The 9971-nt window shown below is 37.9% G+C and overlaps 1 protein-coding gene across 2 annotated transcripts in view; it reads left to right on the top strand.

Annotated features, from left to right (window-relative positions):
- The first annotated feature begins 2132 nt into the window (after window positions 1–2132).
- The window catches only part of CD163 (CD163 molecule), a 26645-nt gene continuing 18806 nt past the window's right edge, over window positions 2133–9971 (top strand). For both annotated transcript variants that reach the window (XM_011952589.1, XM_011952582.1), the window contains exons 1-5: window positions 2133–2381; window positions 3780–3866; window positions 4903–5226; window positions 7103–7423; window positions 9166–9486. In XM_011952589.1, the coding sequence (XP_011807979.1) occupies window positions 2336–2381; window positions 3780–3866; window positions 4903–5226; window positions 7103–7423; window positions 9166–9486 (1099 nt within the window). In that variant the 5' untranslated portion in view covers window positions 2133–2335. The remainder of the gene's footprint in view (window positions 2382–3779; window positions 3867–4902; window positions 5227–7102; window positions 7424–9165; window positions 9487–9971) is intronic.

Genomic DNA, 9971 nt, shown 5'->3' with positions numbered 1-9971 from the left:
TAAGACTCATCTGTGAACTCTACCCAATACCCCATGAATTGTGAGTTTTCCATGTGAATGGTCGCTTTTCCTGGCCCTGTGTGTAACTCTAATCCTTTCATTTTTCTTTCCCCAGACTCAGGTAATTTGCTCACATGCATGCACTTAACAATACTCAGCTGAATACTCAAAGGGGACTCTACAGATATTCAGCTCTCTCTCCTTGCCTCCTCCCTACTCCCACTCTCGCTCTCTCTCTCTCTCTCTCTCTCTCCCTCCCTCTCTCTCTCTCTCTCTCTCTCTGCAACTTTCTCCTCTATGAGGCTATTTCCTGTGAATTCTAGCCACCTTAGTCTCCCAGATTCTCAGCTGCTTCTCCCCAACTCTGGTACTCCTCTGATCATTCTCTGGGTTTCCTACTCCACGGTAGCCTGGAAACTATCTCAAGGCAGTAAACTCAGCTTAGCTTCTCATCGCTCATGGATCACAATCCTTGAGATCCAGGCAACAACTATTCTTGTTGCCTCATTTTCAGTGTCTTGAAAATCACTGCTACACATGTTTGGTTTGGCTTTTAGTTGTTTCAGGTGGGATGGTAAACACACTTCCTGTTTCTTCATTTTGAATAAAAGCAAAAATGCCTTGTTCACCTAGCTTTTGAATTTTGCACCAATCTATTTCTTCCATTTTTCTACGATATCTTTTCAATTAGGCTCTTATTCTACTAGGTTTTTGCTATAATATTCACTTTCACTGCATTTAGTCTTGCTCTTATTTCCATTTTTACCCTGGCCACTAATCATCCTCAAAGTTGCTAGCAAGATGAGATATGTAAAAGACAAAGCACTTTAATATTCATGTTTCAAACTATTTAATGTCATTACTTGCCTGCAGTGTAAAATTATAATTCTTTAACTTGGTATATAAAACTCCTCTTCATGTAGTCCTTGTTTACCTCAGCAATAATAACAACATTATCAACAACAACAACAAAAAAAAGGTAATATTGAGCCTACCATCTGGCAGGGACTGGTAGATGTCTTTTTGAAAAAAAGGCAGTTCCTATCCTGGTATCTTAAGACTAGCAAGTAAGATAAACAATAATTATAAAAACATAATTTACAGTCCTCATAAGTACAGGGTATCTTGAGTGTTTATTTTCTGGGGTCATTCAGGGTTGGAGTTATTTCTCCTAGTGAAGGGATGTTTAACTGAGAAATAAAGAGTTATCTTAGAGAAAGGTACTGGTAGGGAGGCAGTAAACACAGAAGGAACAATATGTATGACATACTATGAGGCAGGGAGAGATTTGGCATGCCCAAAAAATGGAAGAAAGCAGGGTGCCTTTGTTGACTGAGTTCTAGTGAATGTCTCTTTGGAAGGCTGGAGATGCTACTTTGATTCCCCATTTCAGGCCCATCACTAACACCTGACAATATGTATGCCATGATAAACTATTAGTAGTTATTTCAAGCTGATATGTTTTTATATATAAATATTCATTTGTATGTGCTATTTCTTATGCCTTAAACTCGTTTATCATTTGTCCCTTTGGCAATGTTTTTCTCATCTTTTAGGACACAATTTAAGCCTTTCCTCAGAGAAAAGAGTTTTCTGACTGTTCATTCCTTTCTCTCAATAGATAGGACTACTTCATCCATTATTTTTACCCCCACACTTTAACTTTATGTTCATTGTTGTTATCATATGTGTTTCTCTTACTTGAATCTGAGTTATATAGAGCTAAAACCATGTTTTGCTAATTTTTGTTTCACCATTTGTAATATCAGTAATAGTCATGGCTAATTCTCTTGGTGTACTTCATCCCATTAGAAAAGAAATGACAAATACTGTGTCTCAACAACTTACACAAAATTACTCATTAGACACATTTGATTATGGAAATAAAATTAAAAGTGGATATAATAAAACATTAATTATTTAATTATGTTTTACCTGTTTTGCTTTAGTTTTTTTACATAATTTTTCTATATGACAGTACCTTTTTGTGTCTCATATATTTGTCCAAAATGAAGTTCAAAAATGTAAAATATTTAATTCAGCAACAGCAGCATATGAGTTAGTATTTCCTCTAATTTTTCGAAATCTGTGGGAAGTGTTTCCCAATTTCCTTTGGTTGTTTCATGTCCCATATTGAAGAAAACATGAGAACGAAATGGAACCTCAGCTCTTTCAATGACTTCTCTTTTTGAGTTGACTCCGCCTCCATATGTAGCCTTTTCATTTTCATGAGAGTGAAGTGATTTTTAGAATTCTTAGTCCTTTTCTTTAGAAGAACATTTCTACAGAACAATACAAGAAGATTTAAGAATCATTGAAGTTATAAAACTTTGGAATGAACAAACTCAGAATGGTGCCACTTGAAGACTCTGGATCTGCTGGTAAAAGCTTCTCATTTATTCTACATTTCCCCTTTAATGGGGTATATTATTATGACAGTCAATGGATGTGATTTAAAAGTGATTGGCATGAGAAGAGTAAGGAGTGGAAAAAGGACATAGGCTTATATGGCAGTATCTTTGATCTGCCGTAGATTCAAAATTGAAGATGTGATATAGGATCAGAGTTGGCATTAATTTTGTAAAACTGCTGAGGTGAAATTAAGTCAGGAACTAAAGTTAAATGTATTGAGTATGAAAAAATAGTTGTTAGAAAAGATGGAATACGCAGAAATGAATATGGATAGAGAGTTAATTACATAAAGAAGATTATCTACTCTGATAAGTGAGTTATCTATTTCGAGAGTTATTTGGACATGTTAAAATCATTTAGCATTTTTAGTTTTAAATTAGTGTTGGGTTAGAGTAATAAGAAGATAAGAGAGTAATAACAGCATTAAAGAGTGTATTATGTGATAATGATACAGGTAAAGATGACAAGATTTAATATTTGAGCTTTTCAGATATGAATATCGTCACTTTATTCCATCAAGGTATTGTTCAGCTAGCTACTATTTGGCAAGCATCAAGCCAGGTACTGGTGAAATTATGGTGAACATGATAGATACAATTCATTTACTCATGGAACTTATCCTCTATAAGTGCGGCTCAGGTAGTCTTGAAGATGGGGGCATCCGTAATTGAATATCGAGGTGGTTAGGGAATAGAGAAATCTCAGGATACTTTCCCTGTGCCTGCTGGGAGAATTGTCTACTATAAGTTTCATTGATGTTGTTCTCATTTTCCAGGTTTTAAAGGTTGCCCTTGAAATTCTCATTTCCACCACCAACCTTCTTCTAGTCCCTCACCTCTAGGTTGCCTATAAACATGAACATTTTCAAAGCTATTTCACTGAAACTATATCAGCCTGGGTATGAATGTTTCCTGCCCGCCTTGGAATTTAAAAGGAAGGGTTTTCTGTCTTGGTTTGACCTGCTTTGTTTTTTTTTTTTTTTTTTTTAGACGGAGTCTCGTTCTGTCGCCCGGACTGGAGTGCAGTGGCCGGATCTCAGCTCACTGCAAGCTCCGCCTCCCGGGTTTACGCCATTCTCCTGCCTCAGCCTCCGGAGTAGCTGGGACTACAGGCGCCCGCCACCTCGCCCGGCTAGTTTTTTTTTTTTTGTATTTTTTAGTAGAGACGGGGTTTCACCGTGTTAGCTAGGATGGTCTCGATCTCCTGACCTTGTGATTCGCCCGTCTCGGCCTCCCAAAGTGCTGGGATTACAGGCTTGAGCCACCGCGCCCGGCCGACCTGCTTTGTTAATTAACCTCTGAAACCGTCTATCTTCTCCAAAGTCTCTTTTTGGGAAGATGCTACTTTTGCCCTCTTCTTTTTCACAGACGTCAGAAGACATTTTGTCAACTTGAGTCCCTTCACTGTTGCTGTGATTTTACTTCTCAGTGCCTGTTTTGTCACCAGTTCTCTTGGTGAGTACTCTGTCAAATTTACTTACAGGCTTCGCCCACTCTGACAAGAACAGTTAAAAGGCAAACAATTTTTCCGAAGGCTGAGTAGCATCTAAACACTAGGTGACATGCTCCATGTATTCAGAGGATCAGATATTATTAAAAGCACACAATAAAAATCTAACCATGCGACACCAAAATATTAGCATGGTTCCTCACCAAATAAAATAAACTCACAGCAGAAAAATGAATTTTACTTAAAGATTAGAAATAATGTTGAGCTAAAAAATAGGAAAGAATACAAAGGAGGAGAAACTTCAGAATCATTAGAACAAAAATGAATTTGGGAAACACATTAGTAAATTCAAATGCCAAAATTTATCTAAAAATGTATTGAGAGATGCCTGGTTGTTGGGACCACTGGATTCCTAAATAAAGCTAAAATAATGCCAAGGAGGCAACTGAGATCATCTGTCATCTGGGGGTGGGAAGAGAGTACAAAGAGATTTATTTTTTGGTAGAAAATAGCAGGAAAATATATCCATCTTAATTTTTATTTAAGTAGATAAGTTTCAGTCTAGTGTTTTTAAGATTTGTGCTATTTTACATATCTGTATGAAATAAGGGTTAGATTTCTTACAGCTAGTCTTTTCATCTTCATAAATTCTCTATTAGCCTTCTTTCTACCGACCTTACAATTTTGGAGAAATGTAAAAAGTTCATCCCATAACATTTTGTAGAATCGTATTTAACTCGAAAACGCTTCATGGGAATTATATAAATTGCCACTATTAAGACTCTCCAACCATAAAATAAAGCTATTAAACACTATTGTGTTACTTGCCTTTACTGGTTATATAGCACTGCTTAATTTGAAACCAGTGATACTGATACTTATATTTGAATGACTGTGAAGTAACATTCTTCTATTTTACCACGTATAGAACTAGGATGGTTCTCAAATCTGAGTTTGAAGGATCAATAATTTATGTAAAAAATAATTTTTTACCTGCTTTTTGCGACCTTGGCCAATGACTGTCTTAATCCATCGTTGCAGGAGGAACAGACAAGGAGCTGAGGCTAGTGGATGGTGAAAACAAGTGTAGTGGGAGAGTGGAAGTGAAAGTCCAGGAGGAGTGGGGAACGGTGTGTAATAATGGCTGGAGCATGGAAGCAGTCTCTGTGATTTGTAACCAGCTGGGATGTCCAACTGCTATCAAAGCCACTGGATGGGCTAATTCCAGTGCAGGTTCTGGACGCATTTGGATGGATCATGTTTCTTGTCGTGGGAATGAGTCAGCTCTTTGGGACTGCAAACATGATGGATGGGGAAAGCATAGTAACTGTACTCACCAACAAGATGCTGGAGTGACCTGCTCAGGTAAGACTTGCATTAGTCAAAGCCTCAACACAAAATCCTTGGTGGGGAAGAAATATGCAGATGGGTTAAAACCTAGAATAAGCCACTTTCCTGTAAGCAATCTAGTTCTTTTGTATAAAAGTACTCAATCCATTGCTAGAAAACCACAAAACACAAGGTCATTTTTTTTTTAAATAAAAATAAATCTGAACACTGTGATTAATGAGGAAGTGACTGGCTTCAATTTTATACGTGATCTTAGCCAAAAAGCCAAAAAGTGGTGGCTTAAATTTTATATTCAGTAAGCTTAATGTAACCTACTATTCCTATATCATAAAAATATCATGACATCTAAGTTATTTCCTTGTTCTCTTTCCCAGTGACTTGTTTTGATGTATTGACCCACAAATTATTACCTTTTTGTCCATTAACTGATAATCAACTTAGTGAACAAAAATCAACTATTTCTAGCTTTAAGACATCATTTCTTGTTGTAGGAAGGATTCTTTGAAACTATAATTGCTTGATCCAGTGTGCAGTGCTATTCATTTCATTTACGTTGTGGTTTTAATTTACAAAACATCTTCATATGTTTTATTGCAATTGGCCCCACAATAACTGAGAAAGCCATGTGTCAAGACTTTCTGCTGGCAAATCCCAAGGGCACATTTCTGACCCAGTTCAGATTCCTGGGCTCCCCATTTCTCCAGCCTGGAGTGCGATGGTATGATCTCGGCTCACTGGAACCTCCACCTCCCAGGTTCAAGCGATTCTCCTGCCTTAGCCTCCTGAGTAGCTGGGATTATAGGCACCTGCCACCACACCTGGCTAATTTTTGTATTTTTAGCAGAGACGGGGTTTCACCATGTTGGCCCGGCTGGTCTCGAACTCCTGACCTCAGGTGATCTGCCTGCCTTGGCCTCCCAAAATGCTGGAATTACAGGCGTGAGCCACCATGATTGGCCTGTTTCATTAATTTTTTATGCAACCCTCTCACCTCCCAGCTTCTCTCTCTCCCAGAGGACCGACTATAGAAAGGACTTATCTCTGTCCAGGCATTGTGATGTGATAAGAGAAACACACAGTAGCATCTAGAAAAATGCTGAAATAAATTTTCCATAGCTAATATCCTATGATTTTGTGCAAGTTGTCAAATCTCTTTAAACTTCAGTCTCTGAGGACTCAATGATATAATACATGTAAAACTACTGGCATACTGTTTGGTACATAACAGGTGCTGAAGATCCTCATGGTTCTCTTGGTGACTCCGTTCTCTTTCTTCTTTCTCCTCTTCCTCTTCTGTCTCCTCCTTCTTTCCTCTTATTTTTAATCACTATGGGAGGTGTGAAATGGAGAATAACAAAAGTAACATCTACTGCAAAGTTTAAAATTGTCATAAATTTTAGCAGGCTCTCATCATAATTATTGCTGTCTATAGAACGGGCTGTTTAGCTAAAACATCAGTGTAGTACTTTTAGCTCTTATTTTCTGTTGTTTTATAACTACCAGTGGAGTTAATCAATTTGCTTTTTGAAATTTATACACCTAAAGCTTTAACTGGAGTCAAATTTAAATAAGTTGAGTCGAATTTATCTATTTCTATATAAAAAGAGTATTTACATCTATCCTAGTAATGGAAGGAAACAAAACAAAACAGAAAATTTAAAAACTTTAATCTGTAAATATTTTCCTTTGTAAGTAGATACAGATAAAAATCCTAATTGCCTCCTAGATTTTAACATACTAAAATTCTCCACTGTGTGGAGCTGGGCAACATCCAAAATCAGGCACCATTTTAAGGACAACATCAAATCCCAAGTGTCCAGAGGAAACTTATTTTCTAAAATCACTTCTAAATGAATGTAACTTCTGAACTCTGGTCTTTTCTCTGCTCCAGATGGATCCAATTTGGAAATGAGGCTGACGAATGGAGGGAATATGTGTTCTGGAAGAATAGAGATCAAATTCCAAGGACAGTGGGGGACAGTGTGTGATGATAACTTCAACATCGATCATGCATCTGTGGTTTGTAAACAACTTGAATGTGGAAGTGCTGTCAGTTTCTCTGGTTCAGCTAATTTTGGAGAAGGCTCTGGACCAATCTGGTTTGATGATCTTATATGCAACGGAAATGAGTCAGCTCTCTGGAACTGCAAACATCAAGGATGGGGAAAGCATAACTGTGATCATGCTGAGGATGCTGGAGTGATTTGCTCAAGTAAGGACTGATCTTGGCTCATTCTATTCTCCAGGAGAGGACAAAAGAAAGGGGTAATGAATCTTAAAAGCCTGAACTCTTAAGAACATAATGAAGTTTGCTTCTTTTGTCACCACATTTTAACCTAACTTCAGGTTTCATTTTTACCTTTTTTTTTAACTGTGGACTTTTTACCTTAACTGAAATTAGGAGAAATAGGTTAGGGAAGAAGGGTGTATAGTGAAACTGAGATCCAGGTCATAAGAAAAGAAGACAGTGTTTAGGAAAAGCCCATAAAGAAAGGGAGAGACCGAAAAGAAAAAGAGGGGAAAAAGGAAGGAAGGAAGGGCTTTACTAGGAAATTTTGCACTATGAAGTTTTAAGACGAAACCACTCCAGTTATCATTTAATCCACAAAAGCCTCCTCATTAGCCTCATTAACCCACTCCTTCCCAAATCATTTTTCAAATTCACAAAAGCAAATCACTTTTTAAAAATCAATATTGGTTTCCCATTAAAATTTTATTTATACTAGATATGCATTGTATCTGTCTAGAGACTTTCACATTGATACTCAGACTGGAGGCAGGTACGATGGTTTGTGTGTGCAGAGAACCACTCTTCGTTTTTCTGTTGAATTCTTAGTATAAAAGGAGATTGAGTGTGTCTTGAACCCCAGAGAACACTTAGGAAAATAAGAGTAAAAAATCCCTATCTTCACCAGATCTCTTTCTCTTTCTCTCTTTCTCTCTCTCTCTCTCAGAGTTCTCTCTCTCTCTGTGCAAATAAATGAACTTCCATTCAAACTCATTTAAAAAGAAGAGAATACTGGCTTACAAAACTGGGAAATTCAGAGGGTATAGTTAGCCTCATGCATGGTTGGATTCAGGTTCTTGAACAATGTCATCTGGGTTCTGTCTCTTTCTGCATGTCTTGAACAGGCTTTTTCTTGTTGAACAATGTGATCTGCTATAGCCTGAACCACAATGAATGGAACTCCTACAAGAAAGATAGGTTTTGTTAGCTGAAGAATGTGAAGAATTTGAAGTAGAAAAATCACAGACTATACCTTCCATTCTCTTTTACCCATCAAAATTTCTCTAGGCCCCCAGTTAGCACATGCTGAGGAATCACAATAAACAATATTGTGAGAATGAAAATGGAAACTGCCCGAGGAAAAAACCAGTTTAATTTATTACAGAATATTCTTCAGAATCAACGTCTATTCTTTGAAGAATATTGATTTGGGGAAGGTAAAAATTGTAGTAATGAAGCCTCCTTTTTCTTTGCTCTGCTTTTAAACTAAGGAAGTGGATACAACAGGTTCAGGTATACAACACAGGCTAGGTAGTATCAATGGAGAATGCAGTCAGAGGCAAAAGGGATTGCTAAGTATGGAGGCAAACTGAAGGATGCGGGTGCCAGTTAAACACATGCGAATATATATTAACCAGAAAAAGTAAACAGTTCTAACAAGAACTCTGTGGTGGTCAAATAGCAGGTCTCCAGATGAAATTCAGTCCCTGGATCTCCTGTTAGAAACACTTTCTGTAGTATATGCTGTCTATACTGAGATGTCCATCTTCTTGCCTGATCCACTCCTCCTTCCATCTTGAATGATTTCCAGTGCTAGTACAGTACATCACAGTTTTCTCTGTCTCCACTTATAGCTCTCCCGTTTTCCTTAACTCATCTTAGGAACAGCTATTTATAGTTTCATGTTCTTACTTCCTTATCGCAGACCTGTTGTGTATCTGTTACAGAGGGAGCAGATCTGAGCCTGAGACTGGTAGATGGAGTCACTGAATGTTCAGGAAGATTAGAAGTGAGATTCCAAGGAGAATGGGGGACAATATGTGATGACGGCTGGGACAGTCATGATGCTGCTGTGGCATGCAAGCAACTGGGATGTCCAACTGCTATCACCGCCATTGGTCGAGTTAACGCCAGTGAGGGATTTGGACACATCTGGCTTGACAGTGTTTCTTGCCAGGGACATGAACCTGCGGTCTGGCAATGTAAACACCATGAATGGGGAAAGCATTATTGCAATCACAATGAAGATGCTGGCGTAACATGTTCTGGTACGTTAAAACCAAAACCAAAACACTAAACAAAAAGAAAAGCAGAAAGAGAAAGTCCTGTGCTCCTTAGGAGTAGGAATAGATGTAAGAAGTAGAAATGCCTAGTAGATTCCTTGCTGGGAATTCCTTTATACTTGTAATCTTTGACATGTTCTTTATTCAACTAGTTTGGAGAGTTGTCTGACGTCATTCTCTGTAATAATTACTCAGACTACTGTTACGGAACACACTTCAAACTCAGAATCTACCTGGAGCTCAGAGAGACAAAATTTCATAGGAATCTCTTTGTAAAATTTTAAATTTACTTATTTTTTTAACTTTAAGTTCTGGGATACATGTGTTTAATGTGCAGGTTTGTTACATGGGTATACATGTGCCATGGTGGTCTGCTTCACGTATCAACCTGTCATCTAGGTTTTAACCCCCCATGCATTAGGTACTTGTCCTAATGCTCTCCCTCCCCTTTCCCCCCACCCCCTGACAGG

Source organism: Colobus angolensis, unplaced genomic scaffold (genome assembly GCF_000951035.1).
Source record: "Colobus angolensis palliatus isolate OR3802 unplaced genomic scaffold, Cang.pa_1.0 Scaffold11, whole genome shotgun sequence".
NCBI classification, from domain to species: Eukaryota; Metazoa; Chordata; class Mammalia; order Primates; family Cercopithecidae; genus Colobus; species Colobus angolensis.
Note: the sequence above shows the minus strand (reverse complement) of the source record. Positions and strands in the feature narration are given on the sequence as shown.